Source organism: Heptranchias perlo, chromosome 9 (genome assembly GCF_035084215.1).
Source record: "Heptranchias perlo isolate sHepPer1 chromosome 9, sHepPer1.hap1, whole genome shotgun sequence".
Lineage (NCBI taxonomy): Eukaryota > Metazoa > Chordata > Chondrichthyes > Hexanchiformes > Hexanchidae > Heptranchias > Heptranchias perlo.
The window spans coordinates 18,953,333-18,979,509 of NC_090333.1; the positions used below are offsets into that span (position 1 = coordinate 18,953,333).

The 26,177-nt window shown below is 42.3% G+C and overlaps 1 protein-coding gene across 4 annotated transcripts in view; it reads right to left on the reverse strand.

The window, feature by feature from the left end:
• arhgap29a (Rho GTPase activating protein 29a) overlaps window positions 1–26,177 on the reverse strand; it is a 102,350-nt gene that overhangs the window by 34,378 nt on the left and 41,795 nt on the right. For 2 of the 4 annotated variants that reach the window (XM_067989953.1, XM_067989955.1), the window contains 8 exons: window positions 19,548–19,641; window positions 17,488–17,560; window positions 14,048–14,108; window positions 9,140–9,277; window positions 8,758–8,822; window positions 1,343–1,453; window positions 624–704; window positions 257–445 (listed from right to left, as the gene is read on the reverse strand). In XM_067989953.1, coding sequence (XP_067846054.1) covers window positions 257–445; window positions 624–704; window positions 1,343–1,453; window positions 8,758–8,822; window positions 9,140–9,277; window positions 14,048–14,108; window positions 17,488–17,560; window positions 19,548–19,641 — 812 coding nt within the window. Of the gene's footprint in view, window positions 1–256; window positions 446–623; window positions 705–1,342; window positions 1,454–8,757; window positions 8,823–9,139; window positions 9,278–14,047; window positions 14,109–17,487; window positions 17,561–19,547; window positions 19,642–21,522; window positions 22,129–26,177 lie in introns of those variants that run through there. The other 2 variants (XM_067989956.1, XM_067989954.1) reach the window with 2 other exon arrangements.

The following is a 26,177-nucleotide window of genomic DNA, read 5'->3' on the forward strand; positions in this document are numbered from 1 at the left end:
ATAATAAGTGTAGAGAAAATCAGTTAACATTTTTAACTGTCAAACCAATGTAGTTGGAACATTTATTGTGCCAAACATATAGTACTGTTTATGCAGCTTGGCGAGTCAAATTTTGGAGCACATAATACAAATCTTCCGTCTATACCCTCAAATTGAATTAAAAACATGCAGCATTCTTTATGGAGCTACAAAAAGAGTGGTGGCTTTTAATCTAGGAGAAAACATCCTGTAGGTTTTAAAATGGATTAAAAGTTACTTTTTGTAAAGCATCTTCTTCCAGTTTTCTTTTTTTTTCACGATGTCTGTTGTAATTTCCAGTTAGCCCACTACTTAAAGTCAAATGTTCCTCTTCTGCTCGAATTGTAGAAGACTTTGCCTTCTCATATTCTTCTTGGCGCTGAATGTACAATAGTTTTGCTTTCCTAAGGGATGTTTCTGCCTCATGCTGTCAAGTACATAAAAGGATCTTAATATTTAGATGTGCACTTCTTTTCCAAAAAAATATAGCAAACAATAAATGGGGAGTAAGTCAAAAAGCAGTAACTTAAGTTTTTAAAACTATTTTAAATCTGTAGTTATAGACAGGTTAAAGCTCATTTTAAAGAGTATGTAGAACATAGTACCATTTTCCTTTGCTCTCGCTGCCACTGTTCTTTAATTTCTTTACGCTGCTTATCCAGTTCATTTCTTCGTAACAGAAGTGGCTGCAAAGACATTTAAAACAAAGTTCCATTTTATACCATAGTTGACAACCCTTCTGGTTTCTAAAACCATTAATACCATATTATTATGGATTTAGATGCAAGCGTCAAACTGCAATTTCAAATGTTGACATATGCATCTGAAATAATCCCATATTCAGGTAATTTTGCTACCCAATACATTCTTAATCTTAATTAAACTGCATGGAAGAAATGCTGAACTGAAGAAGGGAAGAGAAAAGGAAACTGCTCACTTCCCATACTATTATTAGACACCTTCCAACAGGTCACTCAAGGAACAGCATGTGGATATCAAAAAGTAGAGAAAAAAATGCGTGAGACAGAAATGAAATCATACATTCCCAGAATACAAAGAATAGTCAACATTTTGATAAGCCTGGGAGGAACCAGCAAGTTATATTTGAGTGGGAAATAAATTCAAAACAGAAGTTTTGATTCAGTAATTACTGACTGCAAACTCCTCATGCTTCGATGGGCAACTGGTGTCATAAAATACAAGTATATATTATAGGGTAAGTTTCTGACTTTGCAATAGTGAAATAATAACCACTCTCTGCAATGAGTTTAGGCAAAAAGGATTTTGCTGAGCAAAAGAAATACAAAACTTGCAAATATCTCACCTGAATAAATTTATTTGATTGGAGGCCTACTCCTGTTTGAAGAAGAGCCTGACTATACTCAACATCATATTCAAAGGCAGTCATATACACTGATTGAAATGGCATGTGTACCTGTTAAATAAATTATACAAATATTAATATATTTTGGTCAGAAGACCATTAGCCCATCTAGCCTACCTATCCAATAATCCTTTTTCCTATGAGGTGGCATTATAGATGGTACTCACTGCAGCCACGGTGCGCCGGTGGTGAAGAGAGTGAATGTTTAGGGTGGTGGGTGGGGTGCCAATCAAGCCGGCTGCTTTGTCGAGCTTCTTGAGTGTTGTTGGAGCTGCACTCATCCAGGCAAGTGGAGAGCATTCCATCACACTCCTGACTTGTGCCTTGTAGATGGTGGAAAGGCTGTGGGGAGTCAGGAGGTGAGTCACTTGCCGCAGAATACCCAGCCTCTGACCTGCTCTTGTAGCCACAGTATTTATGTGGCGGGTCCAGTCAAGTCTCTGGTCAATGGTGACCCTCAGGATGTTGATGGTGGGGGATTCGACAATGGTAATGCCATGGCAGGAAAACTCTTCAGAAACCCATTCATAAAATTTTCTATCAAATATCCTTATTCTTGTCTTTTCTAGAGATGAAAGTCCCAGGGTACACGTTTGTTTTTCATACCGAGTCATCTTCGTTCTGGTACTAATCCTATAGTTCCCTGCTGAACCCTCTTGAACATTACTACTGCGATGTTAGTGCTAAAACTTATTTTAACCTACAGGTAATTTATTTGCCACTTTTATGAAATAAATGAGGCTAGCTCACTACTGATATTAGACTAGAAGTCACAGAGTACAAGACCCCATTATATTCACTGCCTGTGAACTACACATGCATGGAGCTCTGCTCCCAGCTGGTAAATTTGAATGTTCAGAGCGCACCAACAGGAGCACCTGCTTTCCCAAACCATTAAAAATACTATGAGGGCAATTCTATAAAGGTGTCCAGGAGGTCCAACAAACTGACTGAGCAAGTTCAAACATGTACGAGGCAGACAATCACTGCTCAATATTTTCCTGACAAACTGATGCAGAGTAAACAACAGTGTGATACAGATATAAACTATGCAGTTTTCCCATTCCCACCACATTTAAAAAAAGATATTTTAAAAATTAATTGTATTTGAAATGCTGTTTATTGCAGGTTATTTTTTTTAAAAAAACAAGATCTCACACAGCAAAAGAATTAGAGTGTACTGTGAGCATAGGAACATAAGAACAGGAGTAGGCCATTCAGCCCCTCGTGCCTGCTCCGCCATTTGATAAGATCTGTGATCTAATTCCATATACCTGCCTTTGGCCCATATCCCTAAATACCTTTGGTTGCCAAAAAGCTATCTATCTCACATTTAAATTTAGCAATTGAGCTAGTATCAATTGCCGTTTACAGAAGAGAGTTCCAAACTTCTACCACCCTTTCAGTGTAGAAATGTTTTCTAATCTCACTCCTGAAAGGTCTGGCTCTAATTTTTACTCCTAGAATCGCAAACCAGCGGAAATAGTTTCTCTCTATCCACCCTATCTGTTCCCCTTAATATCTTATAAACTTCAATCAGATCACCCCTTAACCTTCTAAACTCTAGAGAATACAACCCCAATTTGTGTAATCTTTCCTCGTAACTTAACCCTTTAAGTCCTGGTATCATTCTAGTAAACCGACGCTGCACTCCCTCCAAGGCCAATATGTCCTTCTGAAGGTGCGGTGCCCAGAACTGCTCACAGTACTCCAGGTGTGGTCAAACCAGGGTTTTGTATAGCTGCAGCATAACTTCTGCCTTGTTTTTTTTTTATTCGTTCACGGGATGTGGGCGTCGCTGGCGAGGCCAGCATTTATTGCCCATCCCTAATTGCCCTCGAGAAGGTACTCTAGTCCTCTAGATATAAAGGCCAGCATTCCATTAGCCTTCTTGATTATTTTCTGCACTTGTTCATGACACTTCAATGATCTATGCACCTGAACCCCTAAGTCCCTTTGGACATCAACTGTTTTTAACTTTTTACCAAGCGTGTAAAAAAGGCATAGTGGTCTTAATGGGGGACTTTAACCTTCACATAGATTGGGAAAAGCAGACTAGCAACTGTCAGAAAGGTAGTGAATTTCTTGCGTGTGTCCGGGATAGTTTTCTGCAGCAGTATGTCCGAGAGGCAACAAGGGGGCAAGCCATACTAGATTTAGTAATGAGTAATGAACCAGATTCAGTTAACGGCTTTAATGTGCGTGAACATCTATCCAATAGCGATCATAACATGTTCGAGTTCAATGTTGTGTTTGAAAGGGAAAAAAGTGAATCAGCTGCTAAGATTCTAGACTTGGTTAAGGCCGACTTCAATGGGATGAGACAGAGACTGTCCACAGTAAACTGGGCAAATCTGTTAATGGGTAAAACGACTGATGATCAGTGGGAAATGTTTAAAGAAACATTTAACGTGATACAGAATCGGTTTATACCGGAGGGGCAAGAACTCTACTTGCCAAAAAAAACAGCCATGGACAACTAAAGAGGTAAAGGACAGTATAAGACATAAGGAAAGGGCATACAAAAAGGCAAAAAATGGGACAGATCCTGGCGAATGGGAAAGATACAAAGATCAACAAAGGGTCACAAGACAGATAGTAAGGGCTACAAAAAGAGAGTATGAAAAGAAACTTGCAAGGAATATCAAAACCAATACGAAGAACTTTTATAGTTATATTAGGAAAAAGAGGGTGGTCAGGAGCAGTGTTGACCCCTTAAAAACTGAAAGTGGGGATATTGTCATTGATAATGGGGAAATGGCGGACATGTTGAACAATTACTTTGCGTCAGTATTTACAGTTGAAAAAGGAGGATAGCATGCCGGAAATCCCAAGAAAACTTATATTGAATCGGGGACAGGGACTTGATAAAATTAACATAGGTAAAGCAACAGTAATGAAGAAAATAATGGCACTAAAGAGTGACAAATCCCCAGGACCAGATGGTTTCCATCCCAGGGTTTTAAAGGAAGTAGGTGAGCACATTGCAGATGCCCTAACTATAATCTTTCAAAGTTCTCTAGATTCAGGAACTGTCCCTCTGGATTGGAAAATTGCACATGTCACTCTGCTTTTTAAGAGAGAGGGAAACCGGGAAATTATAGACCAGTTAGCCTAACATCTGTTGTGGGGAAAATGCTGGAGTCTATAATTAAGGATAGGGTGACTGAACACCTCGAGAATTTTCAGTTAATCAGAGAGAGCCAGCATGGATTTGTGAAAGGTAGGTCGTGCCTGACAAACCTGATTGAATTTTTTGAAGAGGTGACTAAAGTAGTGGACAGGGGATTGTCAATGGATGTTATTTATATAGACTTCCAGAAGGCATTTGATAAGGTCCCACATAAGAGACTGTTAGCTGAGATAGAAGCCCATGGAATCGAGGGAAAAGTACGGACTTGGTTAGGAAGTTGGCTGAGCAAAAGGCGACAGAGAGTAGGGATAACGGGTAGGTGCTCACATTGGCAGGATGTGACTAGTGGAGTCCCGCAGGGACCTGTCTTGGGGCCTCAATTATTCACAATATTTATTAATGACTGAGATGAAGGAATAGAAAGTCTCATATCTAAGTTTGCCGATGACACAAAGATTGGTGGCATTGTAAGCAGTGTAGATGAAAACATAAAATTACAAAACGATATTGATAGATTAGGTGAATGGACAAAACTATGGCAAATGGAATTCAATGCAGAAAAATGTGAGGTCATCCACTTTGGATCAAAAAGGGATAGAACAGGGTTCTTTCTAAATGGTAAAAAGTTATAAACAGTGGATGTCAAAAGGGACTTAGGGTTCAGGTACATAGATCATTGAAGTGTCATGAACAGGTGCAGAAAATAATCAAGGCGGCAAATGGAATGTTGGCCTTTATATCTAGAGGACTAGAGTACAAGGGGGCAGAAGTTATACTGCAGCTATACAAAACCCTGGTTAGACCGCACCTGGAGTACTGTGAGCAGTTCTGGGCACCGCACCTTCGGAAGGACATATTGGCCTTGGAGGCAGTGCAGCGTAGGTTTACTAGAATGATACTCGGACTTCAAGGATTAAGTTACGAGGAGAGATTACACAAATTGGGGTTGTATTCTCTGGAGTTTCGAAGGTTAAGGGGTGATCTGATCGAAGTTTATAAGATATTAAGGGGAACAGATAGGGTGGATAGAGAGAAACTATTTCCGCTGGTTGGGGATTTTAGGAGTAGGGGGCACAGTCTAAAAATTAGAGCCAGATCTTTCAGGAGCGAGATTAGAAAACATTTCTACACACAAAGGGTGGTAGAGGTTTGGAACTCTCTTCCGCAAATGGCAATTGATACTAGCTCAATTGCTAAATTTAAATGTGAGATAGATAGCTTTTTGGCAACCAAAGGTATTAAGGGATATGGGCCAAAGGCAGGTATATGGAGTTAGATCACAGATCTTATCAAATGGCGGAGCAGGCACGAGGGGCTGAATGGCCTACTCTTGTTCAAAAGTTCCTATTTAGAAAGTACCCTGTTCTATCCTTTTTTGAACCAAAGTGGATGACCTCACATTTGTCTACATTGAATTCCATTTGCCACAGTTTTGCCCATTCACCTAATCTATCAATATCCCTTTGTAATGTCATGTTTTCATCTACACTGCTTACAATGTCACCAATCTTTGTGTCATTGGCAAACTTAGATATGAGACTTTCTATGCTTTCATCTAAGTCGTTAATATTGTGAATAATTGAGGCCCCAAGACAGATCCCTGCAGGACTCCACTGGTCACATCCTGCCAATGTGATTACCTACTCATTATCCCTACTCTCTGTTGCCTTTCGCTCAGCCAACTTCCTAACGAAGTCCGTACTTTTCCCTCGATTTCATGGACTTCTATCTTAACTAACAGTCTCTTATGTAGGACCTTACCAAATGCCTTCTGGAAGTCCATATAAATAACATCCATTGACATCCCCCGACCACTACTTTAGTCACTTCTTCAAAGAATTCAAATCAGGTTTGTCAGGCACGTCCTACCTTTCACAAATCCATGCTGGCTCTCTCTGATTAACTGAAAATTCTCGAGGTGTTCAGTCACCCTATCCTTAATTATAGACTCCAGCATTTTCCCCACAACAGATGTTAGGCTAACTTTTCTCAAGGGCAATTCCGGGTGGGCAATAAATGCCGGCCTTGCCAGCGACGCCCACATCCCATGAATGAATAATAAAAAAAGGCTAACTGGTCTATAATTCCCTGCTTCCCCTCTCTCTCCTTTCTTAAAAAGCAGAGTGACATGTGCAATTTTCCAATCTAGAGGGACAGTTCCTGAATCTAGAGAAATTTGAAAGATTATAGTTAGGGCATCTGCAATGTGCTCACCTACTTCCTTTAAAACCCTGGGATGGAAGCCATCTGGTCCTGGGGATTTGTCACTCTTTAGTGCTATTATTTTCTTCATTTCTGTTGTTTTACTTATGTTAATTTTATCGAGTCCCTGTCCCCGATTCAATATAAGTTTTCTTGGGATTTCCGGCATGCTATCCTCTTTCTCTACTGTAACTGCTGACGCAAGGTAATTGTTCAACATGTCCGCCATTTCCCCATTGTCAATGACAATATCCCCACTTTCAGTTTTTAAGGGGCCAACACTGCTCCTGACCACCCTCTTTTTCCTAATATAACTATAAAAGTTCTTCGCATTGGTTTTGATATCCCTTGCAAGTTTCTTTTCATACTCTCTTTCTGTAGCCCTTACTATCTGTTTTGTGACCCTTTGTTGAACTTTGTATCTTTCCCATTTGCCAGGATCTGTCCCATGTTTTGCCTTTTTGTATGCCCTTTCCTTATGTCTTATACTGTCCTTTACCTCTTTAGTTGTCCATGGCTGTTTTTTTTTTGAAGTAGAGTTCTTGCCTCTCAGGGGTATAAACCGATTCTGTATCACGTTAAATGTTTCTTTAAACATTTCCCACTGATCATCAGTCGTTTTACCCATCAACAGATTTGCCCAGTTTACTGTGGACAGTTTCTGTCTCAACCCATTGAAGTCGGCCGTACCCAAGTCTAGAATCTTAGCAGCTGATTCACTTTTTTCCCTTACAAACACAACATTGAACTCGATCATGTTATGATCGCTATTGGATAGATGTTCACGCACAGTCAAGCTGTTTACTAAATCTAGTATGGCTTGCCCCCTTGTTGCCTCCAGGACATACTGCTGTAGAAAACTATCCCGGACACACACAATAAATTCACTACCTTTCTGACAGTTGCTAGTCTGCTTTTCCCAATCTGTATGAAAGATAAAGTCCCCCATTAAGACCACTATGCCTTTCTTACACGCTTGTCTAATCTCTGCATTTATACAATCTAGCACTTCAGAGCTGCTGCCAGTGTCCAATATACAACTCCCACTATAGTCTTCGATCCTTTCCTATTTCTTAATTTAACCCATAAGGTCTCTGTTGGCTGCTTACCCCTCGTTATATCCTCCTTTATCATTGAAGTGATTTCATCTCTAATCATTAAGGCTACTCCTCCCCCTCTTCCATTTTCCCTATCTCTCCTGTAGACCTTATAACCCGGTATATTTAGTTCCCAATCCTGACCATCCTGCAGCCATGTCTCAGTAATAGCTATCATGTCATACCCTCCAATTTGAATTTGAACCTGTAGTTCATTTAATTTATTCCTTATATTCCGTGCATTTGTATATAGAACTCTTAGTTGGGCCACACACCCTAGCCTGACCTTCAGCTTTGATGCTGGGTTAATCGCCTTACGCCTTCTAGTTTTCACTTTATCTGTGGTGTCTAAAGTACAATTTTTTTCTGCTGCTCTACGTTTTTCCCTTTCACTTGTTCTTGAACAACTGTTTGTATTGTAAATTTCCCCTGGGTCTTCCCCTCTCTTGCTGCTCTCAACTTTACTCCCTTCTGACTCCCCGCTCAGGTTCCCATCCCCCTGCCACTCTAGTTTAAACCTTCCCCAACAGCAGTAGCATACACCCCTGCAAGGACATTGGTCCCGGTCCTGCTCGGGTGTAACCCATCCCGAATGTACAGGTTTCACCTTCCCCAGAACCGGTCCCAATGTCCCAGGAATCTAAATCCCTCCCTCCTACACCATCCCGGCAGCCATGCATTCATCCGGTCTATTCTCCTGTTCCTATACTCACTAGCACGTGGCACTGGTAGTAATCCTGAGCATGAACAGAAAGTTTCTCTCCAGGTAGCTTAACTATAATTTAATGCATAAATATAATGTTTAATACAGTTTTTAATACATTTGCAAATGGGAAAAGTTCATAATTTGTTAAACAGCTTATTTTGCAATGGTATTTGAAGGAATGATGCATTCCGTTAACTTTGGACATTTTGATATTTACCTGTTGATCAATAAATGTCTTAGCTGACTCTGCCAATTTTGAAAAACTTCTTGCATATTCCACATCTGCACAAGTTAAAAAACATTGTTAGAAATATATTCCCTATTAAACAATTACATCACTTCATGAATAATTTTTGCAGAAGTCTGAGTAACTTTTTACCAATTACCAATAATATGGCACAAAAGCATAAAATTCTAAAATGACACCAAATATAACCAAGAATGCACATGTACAAATTAGGCAAGATGTAATTTACTTCTGCAAAATTGTTACTGAATATGTAAGTGACATTAGGAACATAGATACTGTAGCATAATCCAGACAACAGATTTTAAATTATTTTAATAAATAAGATAAGACAGCACAGTGAAGAACTCACCCAGATTGAGCCGTTTTTCCAACCAGGCCAGAATCTCTTTGGTATATTTTGACCAAGTTTTTGTGTACATTAGAGCTGACTCTATCCCACTGTCATTTTTAAGTAGCATGTTGTCAACCTCTTCTGCTCGGAGAGTCCCTGAAAACAGGTAGTGAAACAAAGGAACAAAGATGAGACATGAAACAAGTTCCAGCAACAAGCTGACATCCAAGATGTCTGGACTGAAAAGCTACTGTGACCTTGAAATTCACCTTAATGCAAGTTGACACCAAAAAATGTACTGTAGGGATTGAGAAGGGAAGAGGATGAAGCAGGAAGGAAACACTTGAAAATGAAACGACGTCTTCTGAATCATTGGTAGTGTAAAATGTTCTTTACAGTCAGTTAACTGCTCAGCATGCAAATATAATACAAATGCACAGTAAAGTTGGTAGATGATAACTGTCAGATATAAATTCTGCATTAAATTAAGGAATGCAATACATACACCATTTATACTTTATTATAACTGTTTTCTCTTAGTATTAGATGCTTTAATTTTTTTAAACAGAAAAGTATCTGCTTCGGTACTAGATGTTTCATACTTCATTGTTCTGTCTGCCAAAAATGCCTTATTTGTAATAGCCTAGTGGTAATCTGTACTAACTGATTCAGTGTTCCAAAGCTGCTCATTACTTTTGCCAAACCTATCTAACCAACTCAAAAAGGTTTGTTTTCAGCCAAGCCATCAGGTCGAAAATTATAGAAAAACAGCATACTGGCTGACACCTGGTGGTGGTAAAAGGAAGAAAACATTATCCAGAGTACCTTGCTGTGATTGGGCTCGATATTGCCAGGGCTGCGGGTTTGCGGCGGGGGGGCTATTGGGCACGTGGGTAACGCGCCCGGCGAAATCAGTCTGCCCCGCGCGCGATCGCAGCCTAATTGGATCCACTTACCTGGTCTTCCGGGTTCCCCACTGCTTATCTGCGCGTCGGGCGGACTGCGCATGCGCAGTAAGGTCTGTCAGCTGGAGGAGCCCAATTTAAAGGGGCAGTCCTCCATTGACAGATGCTGCAACAAATAGGAAAAAATACATCATGGAGCAGCCCAGGGGGAAGGCTGCTCCCAGGTTTAATGATGCCTCACTCCAGGTATCATTAGATGGGGTGAGGAGGAGGGGGAGGACAGAGATCTTCCCCCGGCGGGCAGGAGGAAGCGGCCTGCCTCTGCCACCAGGAAGGCCTGGCTCGAGGTGGCAGAGGAGGTCACCTGCACCACCAACATATTGCCCACCTGCATACAATGCAGGAGGCGCTGCAATGATCTAAGTAGGTCAGCCAAAGTGAGTACACTTACTCATTCCCCTACACTCCGTCTGCCACATCACCGCCCCCACCCCACATCTCCTTCTGCACAGCCAACACTACTCGGTCACATCACCCCTCACACCTCATCCTCATCTTACCTGCACTTACTCACCTCGCCAGTACTCATCCCGCCACTACCACTCAACCCAATCCTCATACAATCTCATGGCTCTATCTCATACTCACCCTCTCATGCATCTCTTTCACAGTCAGCCTCACTCAACCTGCCACTACCTGTGCTGCAGCCACAGGGCATGCATCACATATGTGCAGTCGGAAGCGTAAGGCAAACGTGTTGTGAGCATGAAGGGGATGCACAAGGGTGTTTGAGGGTTTGTCATGGTTTTTACTTATATTTAATTTCTGATCAACTCACATCACATATTATATTGGCACCACTGCTGCCACATCTTTGCGAATCTTATCTGGTTTGTGCAATAATGTCCTTTCCTGAGGATCACTATGAAGCCCCACACCTGATGCCACCCATTGTGTCACTGCAAAGTGGGTGTCGGTGTATTTGCAGGGCTCTTTTGTGCAGACGACTGAGAGAAGTCGGCGATGTCCCCGGTGGCACCCTGGAAGGATGCGGAGGAGAAGTTGTTGAGGGCAGTGGTGACTTTGACAGCGACAGGTAAGAAGATGGTGCTCGGGCCAGCCAGGAGCAGCTCGGCATGAAGGAGGCTGCAGATGTCCACGACTATATGTCGAGTGACTCTGAGCCTCCGTGTGCACTGCTGCTCAGAGAAGTCCAGGAAGCTGAGCCTCGGTTTGTGGACCCTGTTGCGAGGGTAGTGCCCCCTGCGACGCATCTCTCTCTGCGGTTGCCCTCCCTCCTGCTGTGCAGGTGGATGTGTCACAGCACTGTGTTGTGGAGCTCCACGTGTCAGAGGTGGACGGCTTGGCCGGCGAGGCTGGTGATGCTGTTCGCCCTCCGAGGAGGTCGTGACTGCAGCTACGGCGGCCCCCATCCGCAAGATGTACATCTGAGGGGGTCCGCAAGGTAGGTACATGTCTCTGGACCCCGGGGTAAGTGTGCAAGTTGGTGAATTTGATTGTCAGGAGGAGGGTGGTGGAGGCCAAACTTTGTCCCAAGTGACAGAGTGGCCTCCTGCAATGGGTGAGGGTCTCCCCTCCCCCACCTGTCAAATGGACCTTTGCAGCTGCCACAGGCTGATAGCTGCAACACGTCCATTTCAGCTGGGACTGTTTCCCCCAGTATGGGAAACAGTCCCAGTTGTTTCTAAAATCCCACCCCACCTGACATATTCCCTTAATCAGGTCTGTAAATGACCTGAAATAGCAAGGTAAATACTCTCAAGTGGCACCCCGCTGGCTTTAATTGCCTGCGGGAGTCCCACATGCGGAGGCTGCGCGCGCACGTCGGCGCGTCTGTGGGGAACCCGGAAGTGGGCGGGTTGGAGTCGGGCTCCCGACCCGCTCCAGGATTCCCCGATTTTCAGAGCCCCCCCCACCAGGAACACACCCGATAGTGGGTGCTAAAATAAAGCCTATTGTTTCACCAATGCACCAGTGGTACATATCAGTTATTGTACATGCGAAAGAAACCTAAATCTTAAAGAACTTGAATTTATGTAGTGCCTTTCACAACCTTGGGATAGCGGTTTACAGCCAATGAAGTACTTTATGAAGTGCGGTCGCTGTTGTAATGTAGGGAAACTTGGCAGCCAATTTGCACACAGCAAGGTCACACAAACAGATAAATTACAAATTAATTGGTTTTAGTGGTGTTGGCTGAGGGATAAATGGTTGAGGATACTGATGAAACTTCCCTGCTCTTCTTCAAAAAGTGCCATAGGATCTTTTATGTCCACCTAAGACGACAAACGGGGCCTCGGTTTAATGTCTCATCCAAAAGACAGCACTTCCATTCGAGCAGCACTCCCTCAGTACTGCACTGGAGTGTCAGCCGAGATTAAGTGCTCACCTCTCTGGAGTGGGACTTGAACCTTCTGACTCAGAGGCGAGAGAGCTACCAATGAGCCACGGCTGACACCTAAATCTTAAACACTTATCTTTGTTGATTTCGTAAGAAAATAGTTTGTAATCACTAATTTCATTTTTGCAGCAACCTATTACAGGAAGGATTCCCACCAATTCTAAGGGGAAGGACCATATTTGTAGGTACCTTCAAAATTAGTTTTTGCTGATTTTCATTAATAAATTCCTGGATATTTTTGAATCAATAAAAACGGATTTCCTCCTGAATTTAAGAAAAAGACCCCTGACATTTCATAATATTTTCTTACCAAAAATTGGGTTGCAATGCACATTGCATCCATAATGTCATGGCACACATTGAGCAGCCTTAATAATTACTACAGCTATGTTATGATCATGGAAACTTACATTACACAACATTTGTCTTCAGAACACCATGGCAGACTGATGTAAAAGGTTTTCCAACTAGCCACTAGTATATACATTGGCTTTAAGCTCTCCAAGAAATACGCAATGTGAGCAAATTGATTTGGGTGTACTAAAAACAAATTAATCCCTGAACCTGATAGGAAACTAACCACATCTCAAAAGTGTGTATACAACTTCTTGACCCAAGCATCTCCCAGCTTTAACTTATTAGTAAATGCTGGATGATTTCTTTTATTTGCAAAACTTGCACCTAAATCACCACCAGGGTGTCGTTAAATGGCGCCCATCCGAAGCCTGCAGCATCAAGTATGGTTCACATGTTCTGGATAAGATTGCTGTGGGTTGCAGTACAGTAATTTGTCGCATATGATTTTGTCTGCCAACTGCATGGTGGGGGAAAGAGCAGTTGATAAAGAGAGAGAATGACAGAACAAAATCCTAGCTGGTGGAAAGATCCCTGTGATCCGGGGTGCTACACATGCTTGAGCTCTGGGTTTCAGCCAACTGGACCCCAAGATGAGATATGATTCAGGTGCGCTTGCTGAAAGATACACATGTTGTGCTCAGGATCAGTCACTGTCCATCACTGAGATATCAGGTTCTGATCCGGCTACTAGAGTCCTGGGTCACACCTAGGTAACCAGAACTGGAGACAGTTGCAGAAGGGTCCAAGGCAACAACCATAGCAGCTTTCTGCAGCCATACAAGCTCCTAATGAATGTGTTTGACTGCACTCAACTCTTTTTCTCACCTGATCGCTGAAGCTGGTTTTATTGAACTGAACCCTGAAGAGGTGGGAGGAAAAGAGTGGAAGAAAAAAATAAATTGGAATCAAGCTCAGGCACCAAGAACTTGGTAGACCCTTGGTTTATCCTAGGATCACAAAAGCAGACTGAAAATTTCTAATATATTTGGGAGAACAGACATGTGGAGGTTTAACAAACAAAGACAAAGACAGAAAGACAAGAAACAAAGAAAAGAACTAGTGTTTATGTAGCACCTTTCACGACCTCAGGACGTCTCAAAGTGCTTTTCAGTCAATTAAGTACTTTTTGAAGTGTAGTCACTGTTGTAATGTAGGAAATACGGCAGCCAATTTGCACAAAACAAATCAAACTTCATGGAATAAAAACAGATTAAAAAACAATTTTTAAAAACATATTTGTACCTTGCAGGTCATCCTTTTCCTGAACTGATCCTCTAGATCCCACTGACAGGTTTTCATAAGACTTTTAAATTAAAAAGAAACAAATTAGTCAGCATTTATTTATAGAGCTGGACAAGTATTAATTGGGACGGAACGATTCATATTTGAACTCCAAAACATCAGATCCATCTGTCAGCAGGGAATTTTTAAATAAAGTTTGTTTTCTTTTAACAGCTGTAGCTCAGTTAGCAATAGCTCTTTTTAAGCCTGTAATAGCTGAATGACATATAAATAGTATGTAAATGTGCATTTCCTAAAATTAGCAAATTCAAGATGCTGCTGCTTTTACACTATAGCTATTAAACATGCAAAAACAAACAAACAAATCTGTATACGTACATTGTAAAAACAATACCAAACCAACAAAACTGTATCTAATTTGAGTTTATATCAGTGTGCTGTAAACAATGGACATCGCTCATCTTAATGAATGCTCAGGCAGCAATGATGTATTTAGCATACCTAAAATGCATATACATGTCTTATGGGTTGAGGTATGCTAAAAGCATTGACAGAAAGTGCCATGTATATGGCACTACAGTGCAACAAACACATTAACATTTGAAAGTGCTTCCTGATCATAAGACCAATCATGCTCCAATCATCACTAGTCTCTTGCCTAGAAAAGCTGGGATTGTTCTCCTTAGAGTAGAGGAGATTAAAGGGAGATTTAATAGAGGCGTTCAATATCATGAAGGGATCTGATAGAGTAAATAAGGAGAAACTGTTTCTGCTGGCAGAAGGATCGGTTCACCAGAGAACACAGATTTAAGGTAACTGGCAAAAGAGCCAGATATGAGATGAGGAGGATTTTTTTTAAATGCAGAGAGTTATAATGATCTGGGTTACACTGTCTGAAAGGGTGATGAAAGCAGATTCAATACTAGCTTCCAAAAGGGAATTGGATAAATACTTGAAGGGCAGAAAATTGCAGGGCTATGGGGAAAGAGCAGGGCAGTGAGACTAATTGGATAGCCCTTTCAAAGAGCCAGTACAGGCACAATGGGCCGAGTGGCCTCCTGTAAGACTCTATGATTCTAATTGAACAATGGGCGGCCTTTAAGGAGGAGATGGTGTGGGTACGGTCTAAGTACATTCCCATGGAAGGAGAAAGGTAGGGCAACAAAAGCCAGAGCTCCCTGGATGACAAAAGAGACAGAGAGTAAGATGAAGCAGAAAAAAAAGGGGCATATGACAGATCTCAGGTTGATAACACAAGTGAGAACCAGGCAGAATATAGAAAAGTCAGAGGGGAAGTGAAAAAGGAAATAAGAGGGGCAAAGAGAGAGTGTGAGAATAGACTGGCGGCCAACATAAAAGGGGATCCAAAACTCTTCCAGTAAATGGGTAGTAAGAGGAGGGGTGGGGCCGATGAAGAACCAAAAAGGAGATTTATTCAATGAGGCAGAGGGCATGGCGGAGGCACTGAATGAGTACTTTGCATCTGTCTTTACCAAGGAAGATGATGCTGCGAGAATCTCAGTAAAGAAAGATGTAGTTGAGATATTGGATGGGCTATAAATTCATAAAGGAGGTACTGGAAAGGCTAGCTGTACTTAAAGTAGATAAGTCACCAGGTCTGGATGGGATGCATCCTAGGTTGCTGAGAGAAGTAAGGCTAGAAATTGGGGAGGTACTGGTCATAATCTTCCAATCATCCTTAGATACGGGGGGTGGTGCCAGAGGACTGGAGAATTGCAAATGTTTTACACCCTTGCTCAAAAAAGGGTATAAGGATAAACCCAGCAACTACAGGCCAGTCAGTTTAACCTCGGTGGTGGGGAAACTTTTAGAAACAATAATCCAGAACAGAATTAGCAGTCACTTGGATAAGTGTGGATTGATTAGGGAAAGCCAGCACGGATTTGTTAAAGGCAAATCGTGTTTAACTAACTTGATAAGAGTTTTTTTGATGAGGTAGATAAAGGCAATGCAGTTGATGTGGTGTATATGGACTTTCAAAAAGTGATTGATAAAGTGCTGCATAATAGTTTCGTCATCAAGATTGAAGCCCATGGAATAAAAAGGGCAGTAGCAGCATGGATATAGAACTGGCTAAGTAACAGGAAACAGAGAGTAGTGGTGTACGGTTGTTTTTCGGACTGGAGGGAGGTGTACAGTGGCGTTCCCCAGGAGTCAGTACTAGGACCACTGCTTTTCTTGACTTGGACTTGAGTGCACAGGGCACAATTTCAAAATGCGCAGATGACACAAAACTTGGAAGTGTAGGGAACAGTGAGGAGGAAAGTAATAGACTTCAAGAGGATATAGACAGGCTGGTGGCACGGGCGGACATTTGGAAGATGAAATTTAACGCAGAAAAATGCGAGGTGATACATTTCGGTTGGAAGAATGAGGAGAGGCAATATAAAGAAGGGCACAATTCTAAAAGGGGTACAAGAACTGAGAGATCTGGGGGAATATGTGTACAAATCGTTGAAGGTTGCAGGGCAGGTAGAGAAAGAGGTTTAAAAAAAAAGCATACGGGATCCTGGGCTTTATAAATAGAGGCATAGAGTACAAAAGCAAGGAAGTCATGATGAACCTTTATAAAACACTGGTTTGGCCACAACTGGAGTATTGTGTCCAGTTCTGGGCACCACATTTTAGGAAAGATGTGAAGGCCTTAGGAGAGAGTGCAGAAGAGATTTACTAGAATGATTCCAGGGATGAGGGACTTTAGTTACGTGGATAGACTGGAGAAGCTGGTTGTTCTCCTTGGAACAGAGAAGATTGAGAGGAGATTTGATAGAAGTATTCAAAATCATGAAGGGTCTGGACAGAGCAGATACAGAGAAACTGTTCCCATTGGCAGTAGGGTCAAGGACCAGAGGACATAGATTTAAGGTGATTGGCAAAAAAACCAAAGGTGATATGAGGGAAACTTTTTATTTTAACACAGCAAGTGGTTATGATCTGGAATGCAATGCCTGAGGGGGTGGTGGAAGCAGAGTCAATCATGGCTTTCAAAAGGGAACTGGATAAATACTTGAAAGGAAAAAATCTGCAGGGCTACGGGGATAGGGCGGGGGAGTAGGACTAGCTAGGTTGCTCCGACACAACTCGATGGGCCGAATGGCCTCCTTCCATGCTGTAACCTTTCTATGATTCTATGGTCAAAGAGGTAGGTTTTAAGGAGTGCCTTTTAGGAGACGAGAGAGGTAGAGGGGCGGAGAGGTTTAGGGAGGGAATTCCAGAACTTAGAGTCTGGACAGCTGAAGGTACAGCCACCAACAGTGGAGCGATTAAAATTGGGGATATGCAAGAGGCAAGAATTGGTGTAGCGCAGTGATCTTGGAGGGTTGTAGGGCTGATTTAGCAAACTAATGTCAGCATCATATCCTCTAACAATTGTGGGTCACAATTGCTTCTAGTTAGTGTAAATTTTTATGTGAACTTACGCGGCTTCTCCCATTCAGTGGGAGTCCCATAGATGTACTATAGTCCACGTCTCCCATGAGGAAATCTGAAATGCTGTAAGTCAGAATTGGTTGATTTAAAAGATTCAGTTATATTTTCATACTTCTTTTAGCTGACTTTCAATTTCCTTTATTCCCTTTCTTCTGAAAACGTCAGTAATTTATACAACTACATAATACATCTTGTTAAGCAATACATGAGAGAAAAAAATCCATGCCTTGAAATTTTATTCAGGCTCCTTTTAAAATTTAAAAAAAAAAATTTGTTCATGGGATGTGGGCATCGCTGGCAAGGCCAGCATTTATTGCCCATCCCTAATTGCCCTAGAGAAGGTGGTGGTGAGCCACCTTCTTGAACCGCTGCAGTCCGTGTGGTGAAGGTTCTCCCACAGTGCTGTTAAGTAGGGAGTTTCAGGATTTTGAGTTTTATGCAACATCTTGAAAATATCCCCTTTTATATTTTCAACTGAACTGTTCAGCAACAGTGTTACATTTTACATACTTCAGACACCCCATATCCCCAAACTTAACTTCTCTAATCCAGATAGTGTTGTTAAAAGGGTTAAAATAAAAACACAATGTGGGGGGGTGGGGGGTTATGTGAAATTTTCATATCACATCCACTTAAGTTGAAGACTATAGTTTTGGTCCTTCCAAACTTAGGTTGTCTGGACAGCAATTTGAACTATATAATACTAGGATGAGATATATACCAGGTATGTCACTGGTGGAGGCAATATTGGGAGCAATTTCAAGTTACGAATAAAAAGTGGCACACACTAAGTAAACAACAGGACTATCACATTATATAAACCAAGTGACAATAATGGCAATCTGGATATTACTTTTGAAACTAAATTTATTTCACAAAACTACCTAATGTTTCTTTTTTAGTAACTGGATATTTTAAAAGTAGACTGCTCATGTTCTGTCTGGTTTAACCACAGCTCTAAGCTACGAAAGGATTTGTTACATGACCCAGTCATTTTAAATTTGTGGCTACAAAACAGGATACGGTAAAGCAGCAATCTTACTGGACGGTTGCAAAACATATATATAAAATCAAAATGAACGTGAGGATATTCTTCCAAAAAATAACCCTTTAACCCTTGAAGTGCTGCTTATAACATTTGCTTTATTATTCACGACAATGGGAAATTGTGGTATTCATAAGAAAATATGTTAAACTCAATCCTTTTCATTAATCTCACATTGTATCTCATTAAAAAAATGTACTTTAAAAAAAACTTGCTATTGACCCTGGAAAATAAAAGTAAACATTTTTCATCTTTAACATCGAAGCAGCAATTTCACCAAGTGCTTATTTTCAAATCCTAGCCAATATCTCCTTAAAAATGCATTTTTAAAACAATAAATTAAACACATAAATGCAGTTTCTCTGACAGTGTAGTGGATAAAAAGCACCAAGCACAGCACTAAACCTTACAGACCAGAAGATCCCAGGATCATGTCACAGTCTATGTTGAATTAGCTTTGGATTCAACCTGGATAGCAATTAGGGTACTACGACTGGCAAGACACAAGGATGGGTTAAAAAAAAAAATCAGAAGGGTTCTCGTTCCTGATCGCTAACCAGTGACCACGTTGTAAAGTGCTCATATGCCAATGTGGGCTGAAAACAGGATTGGACTTGACTGCAATAGTTGAATAGCTTGTTGACATTCACTATATAAGTTCACAATATACTTGGACAAACCATTGGAGAGATATTAATGCCGGTAGAACTATATCCCAGCAAAAATTAGAACTTACAAAAGAACAAAATTGAAGGGCGTGGGGAATGAGGAAAGGAGGAAGAATCACACAATTACTAAACCAATCAGTTCAATGAGAAGGCTGGTGCAATATGATTTTTCACTGGTTTAATTTATAAAAAATATCTTGAGCTACTGCTTCAGAGACATAATTGTACATTAGTTCAACTTTATCATCATCAATATTGATTTAGCCTAAAATACCTATGATAGGTACATAGGTTAGAGAAGGAAAGTCAAACCTACACTAAAAGTTGTGTTACTTACACATTACCAAATGTGAAAGCCAAAGTGTCAATAGAAGCAAATATTTCACTGAAATGTTCTCTTTTGTCTTCATTTACTTCATTGTAGTTTGCACCTGAAGGAAAATTATAGTTTAGTACAACTGTACAAGGTAGATATTAGCGTTCACTTCATGAATATACAGTAAAGATTAACCAATAAGGATTACTTCAATGAACGTATACCAACTAAATGAGCACTGAAGTGTTTTCAACTTTAAATATGCACCTATATAACTGGTTTACTATAATTTTATAAATAGATTCTGTGAATAACACAACCCAACAAAAGAGAATATCATAACTGCCAAGCAGACCATACCAACACAGCTATAACAAAATCCATGGACAAATTGCACCAAATCATTCTTCATCCAAGCATAAGCAAAAGGCTCAGGTCCACTTGGAACTTCTGTCATATTGAAATTGGGACTGCAATCTGGTCAAGGCACCAGTTTCCTGTGCCACTGAACACACTAATGGGTGAAAAGTAATGTAAATAAGAAATAACTAAATACTTTTTAATTAACTTCCTTTGAAGGAACTACAATGCAATCTTCTTAGTACAATCATTACAGAAAAAAAAGGCAATGGGGAAAAAAGGATTCTCCAGGTTCTACAAACCTGTATAAAAATTCACTGTGAAGACCTCACTTCCCCAGGAGCTGGCAACTACAACTCAATGCTTCAGTTCCTTCCCCTCTCCACCTCCCCACAGAAAGAGCAAACTCTGAAGTTTGGAATAAAACTCGAAGCATACCACAAACTGCCTAAATACTTGCCTTCATAACCAACTTACCCGTTGTAAACTACACAAGAGAAGCTTATATGCTCAAATATGTTTCATTACTTTGCAGTGAACCATTATTACACAAATTTTAAAGAGCTCTGGTGGATCACAAAAGCCACTGCCAAAATCCTCATTTTGCGTCTCTCTTACAAACGTTAACACCAGTCAAAACTGTGCGCAGAATAAGTAAACTGGGAGATTTTTTTTCCTGTTGCAGGAAGGCTTCTGTTAAAAGTTTTTGCTTTTAATCCTTTGATCTCATTAAGTTTTGTTTTAAGGAAACAAACTTCCTGCAGTTTTTGTTCAGATGTGTGCAATCTAAGTCACAAGCATGAGTCTGAAAAACAACTTCAGTTTGAATTTTAGGGAAAACTGTAATTTGTGGTCAAGTATTTCGTCACATCTTTACAACTGCCAAACTTATTTAGCAAACATCCAAAGCTTCCAGCAAATCCCTGCAAACCTTTCCATAACTTCCTGAGTAGTGGAGTATCTTTAGCCAACTTTATAAACAGAACCACACCCATAGTTTTCTTCTTAAAATATATTTACAGTACACACAAGTTTACTAGCAGTGGTTTATGGATCTCAGAAACCACTATTGGAACTAAATGTTCACACACATCTCAATAGCTTGGTCCTCTCCTGTTGGTGACTTTTTCCAATCTGCCCCTTCTTACTCAGTCTATCCCTACTTTGCTTTGCTCCATATTTTAAATGGAACTTTCTAGTGTAAACAGCAGGCCATTTGAGCTGCAATGGATTACTGGCATGTTGCATTAAAACAAACAGTGCTCCTTGAAAAAATGAGAAAGGCTTCTAGAAATCACATCTATCTATAAACAGATTCAAAAAAATCTTGCATCAAGCGCTTGTTCATTGCATCACACTTTTCTAATGTATCACACCTGAAAGTGTGTTCTCAGAGGGTTCACACCTCAAAAGTGTCACACTTCAGGCATCATACGCTTCACTTCTGATCAAATACCTCATTTTGTTCATTAAAGGAAATATTGCTCATTAAACAGCAAGACAATATCAACTTTTTGCAAAAATGAGCGCCTAGAGCTACAAACACTTAAAATGGTGTATGCGTGAGCATGTACGTGTGCAGCAGCAACAGCAACACAGACCTAAGATGTGGGCCTACATGAACAGGATGTCTTACCTCAACATGACAAAGGAGCAGTGCGAGGAAGCTGCGCCACAGCAGGCAGGCAGTCACTGACCTACGTCACTTGGTGCAGCAGGAATTGGAACCAAACACCACAGCACACACACTACCTGTAGCGCTGAAGGTACCGGTTGCTCTCAACTTCTATGCCACAAGCTCATTCCAGGCTGCAACAGGTGACATCAGCAACATCAGTCAGTTTGCTCTCCATACCGCCATCGATCAAGTGACAGATGCCCTCAATGCAAGGAGGCAGCAATACATCACTGTCCCAACGTAGGCTGCTGATCAACAGGAGAGATCTCTCGGGATTCACCCGCGTCGCTGGATTTCCCCAGGTGCAATGTGTCAGTGACTGCACATAGGTTTCCCTGTGTTTTCCCCTATAACAGGAAGAGGTTCCACTACTTGAGTGTTCAGCTGGTCTGTGACCACAGGCAGTGAATGGTTTCCTGACAGCAGTCGTGATGCCTTCATAGTGCACCAGTCCTCAATCCCCCCGTCTTTGACTCAGACCAGTGGATGTCAGGCTGGCTCCTTAGAGAGATAGGGGGTATTCCCCTACACCTGGCTCATGACTCCTGTCAGGAACTCTAGCTTTCATTGTATCAGCACTCCACGTCTATGCCTGTCAAACCAGAGCTCTCATTGATCAAACCATAGGCGTCCTCAAACAAAGGTTCCGGTGCCTGGACTGATCCGGTGGAGTCCTGTAGTATAACAACAGCAACAACAACTTGCATTTATATAGTGCCTTTAACGTGGTAAAACATCCCAAGGCGCTTCACAGGAGCGTTAACAAACAAAATTTGACAGCGATCCATATAAGGAGATATTAGGACAGCTAACCAAAAGCTTGGTCGAAGAGGTAGGTTTTAAGGAGCGTCTTAAAGAAGGAGAGAGAGGTAGAGAGGCGGAGAGGCTTAGGGAGGGAATTCCAGAGTTAAGGCCCAGGGAGCTGAAAGCACGGCTGCCAATGGTGGAGCGATTAAAATCGGGGATGCGCAAGAGGCAAGAATTGGAGGAATGCAGAGATCTCGGAGGGTTAGAGGAGGTTAGAGAGATAGGAAGAGGTGAGGTCATGGAGGGATTTGAAAACAAGGATGGGAATTTTAAAATCAAGGCGTTCCCGGACCGGTAGCCAATGTAGGTCAGTGAGCACAGGGGTGATTGGAGAATGGGTTTTAGTGCAACTTAGGATACGGGCAGCAGAGTTTTGGATGAGCTGAAGTTTATGGACAGTGGAAGATGGGAAGCCGGCCAGGAGAGCATTGGAATAGTCCAGTCTGGCGGTAACAAAGGCATGGATGAGGGTTTCAGCAGATGAGCTGAGGCAGGGCAATGTAACGGAGGTGGGAGCGGTATGTGGTCGGAAGCTCATCTCGGTCAAAAAGGACGCCAAGGTTGTGAACGGTCTGGTTCAGCCTCATACAGTGGCCAGGGAGAGGGATGGAGTTTGCAGCAGGAACCAAAGACTGTGGCTTCGGACTTCCCAATGTTCAGTTGGTAGAAATTTTTGCTCATCGGGCAAGCAATGTGACAAATGAGAGACAGTGGAGGGTTCGAGGGAGGCGGTTGTGAGGTAGAGCTGGGCGTTGTCAGTGTACATGGTGAATCTGACGTCGTGTTTTCTGATGACGTGGCCAAGGGGTAGTATGTAGATGAGAAATAGGAGGGGGTCAAGATCCTTGGGGGGCTCCAGAGGTAACAGTGCGGGAGCAGAAAGAGAAACCACTGCAGGTGATTCTCTGGCTACGACTGGATAGATGAGAATGGAACCAGACAAGTGCGGTCCCACTCAGCTGGACGACGGAGGAGAGGCGGAGGAGTATAGCCCTGAGCAAGTCTTCAGATTTGTAGTGGCTTGCTTCATGCTACACAACTATGCCATTCAGAGGAGCTAAGCCTTGCAACCACCACATGAGGAAGTAGTGCAGGGAGCAAGATGAAGAAGGGAACGAGAAAGAAGAGGATGACCAAGGCCGACCAGTGCTGCCAGACCTGCAAGGCAACAAATTATTGGGGAGAGATTTTCCTAAGAAAAGCCTCCCCCACCCCCCAGCACACCAACAGTCAAACACCATTTGATCCATTCCTTCCACCCACCTGCTGAATGCCCTCCAACACTACTACCTCATTGGTCTTCCTCTTATTATGAATACGAAGACAAATATCAATGCAAAACAGATATAATCTCTTCACATCATGCACACTGTGGATTTAATAACTTTTTCCTTCCCTTAATAGTGAAGTGAAATCACCTTAGTGCAATCTCATAGTGCCGGTGCTTGTTTATCTATTCTGGTGCTCCTCAGAGATGGTTACCCTGTTGCGGGAGCCTGGGAGGTGAAAGGCTGCTGATCATTCACTGAAGGCACTTAAGTTGGCCATGGTGGGCAACCTCGCAGCTCTGGGCCTTGAGAGCTCGGTTGCAGACAGCCATAACTTGGTGTGGCCAGGGCAGTCTGGGCCAGCTAGCTGTGTGGAACCAACAAAGGCACTGGGTCAGAGGCTGGCAGGGGAGCAGGCGTGCTGTCATCCTGAGAAAGAACAGCATAAGTCTCGCCCACGGAGCAAATGCCCCTGTCATGGGGCTGCATCTCTACACTCCCAATTCTTTGCGTGAGAACAGAGTGAAGGAGCATGGTGATGCTCTGGAAGCCCCCTTTCCATGCTCTCCTACACGGATTGAAAGGCTGAGGAAATGGTAGTCCCCACAGCCACGATGGTAGCAGTCTGAGCTCTAGTGAAGCAGTCACCAGATACTCCATCATTTTTACTTCCAATGTGCAGACCTGGGTGTTGGCATGTTAGGTCCTGGTCATCCTCACTTTCTCTCTAAACATGATTAGCAATTTGACACACCATCACTTTGACTCCATCCCCAACACTACTAAACAATTATGCAGCCACATAGTTTTGAACTGTCCTAGTTCCCCTTGCAGAGATTTATTTATTGCAATAGTACTACATGAGGGAAACATTTATTTCTTGATTCATATATCTGTAGTTGGTAAGGAAAACAATTTATTTATCAGGAACCAAAAACATCACTGTCTCTCAAAATCCTTTTAAGCAGCCAAGTCATCCCTCTTCCACCCGATCCTAGCAATATCATAACCTCTTATTGTCAAGAGACTTGAACACATAATCTAGGCTGACACTTCAGTGCAGTACTAAGGAAGTTCTACACCGGAGATGGCACTATTCAACATTTACCGCTCAATCGATACCAGCAAAAATAATTATCTGGTCATTTACCTCATTGCAGTTTGTGGGACCTTACTGTGTGTAAATTAGCTGCCATGTTTTGGTATAGTACAATAAGGACTACATTTCAAAAAAGTGTTTCATTGGCTATGAAGCATTTTGGGACATCCCAAGGACGTGAAAGGTACTACGTGAATGCAAGTTCTCTCCTTTCCCTCACTGTTGCTCTGAAGCATCAGCCTCTATTGTGTATTCAAATCCTGGAGTGGGGCCTGAACATGCAATCTTCTGGTTTAAAGGCAAGATTGCTACCACACAGACAGACACAAGAGTTGCTGATTAAAGGGCAAAAATAGCAGCTGAAAAAATATCAAAAAAAATATTTTATTGATTGCAAGATTTTCCTGACTGCTCTGATTTTATTTGAGGCAATTAATAAGTGCAATGTATAAGCACACTTTCTGTCCAAAAAGTAATGTTTTTAAGACAGTTTTTGGTCAACATTTATAATGCAAATTCTCTATTTCCCTATGTCAATAATGGCAGTCATTATTTGGCCCCGAATCCACTAGGTGGTGCTATTTTAACTCAAATATACTTCCTTCTGCTACTTACCTTTCACCACGCTCAAAATACCTTTCTCTGCTGCTGTAGCCTTTCCTAAACACAGGCACGTTCAGCTCTTTTACAACATTAACATAGAGAATATATCACCATCTATCTATTGAAATATGAAAAATCTTACATTGGCTTGCGCTTTCCGTCAACTTTTTCAATTATAAATTCCTATGTCCACATTTATAATAGAAACTTCCTATATAACTTGTTAGGCTACAATTGCAGCCACCCGCCAGTGGAGGTGCTGCACTTTCTATTATACATGTAGTCACAAGAATTTATAACGAAAATATAAAATAAAGGACGGAATCTATAACTTAAAAATAGGTGCCGAATTACTTGTGTGTCTTGGTCTAATTATGCACCAGTCTCTGATACCACTTCATCTGAAAGTTCCTTGATCGTGGAGTTGTCAGAGCGAGAGCGAGGTGGCGCGAGAGCGAGAGCGAGGTGGCGCGAGAGCGAGAGCGAGGTGGCGCGAGAGCGAGAGCGAGGTGGCGCGAGAGCGAGAGCGAGGTGGCGCGAGAGCGAGAGCGAGGTGGCGCGAGAGCGAGAGCGAGGTGGCGCGAGAGCGAGGTGGCGCGAGAGCGAGAGCGAGGTGGCGCGAGAGCGAGGTGGCGCGAGAGCGAGAGCGAGGTGGCGCGAGAGCGAGGTGGCGCGAGAGCGAGAGCGAGGTGGCGCGAGAGCGAGAGCGAGGTGGCGCGAGAGCGAGAGCGAGGTGGCGCGAGAGCGAGAGCGAGGTGGCGCGAGAGCGAGAGCGAGGTGGCGCGAGAGCGAGAGCGAGGTGGCGCGAGAGCGAGAGCGAGGTGGCGCGAGAGCGA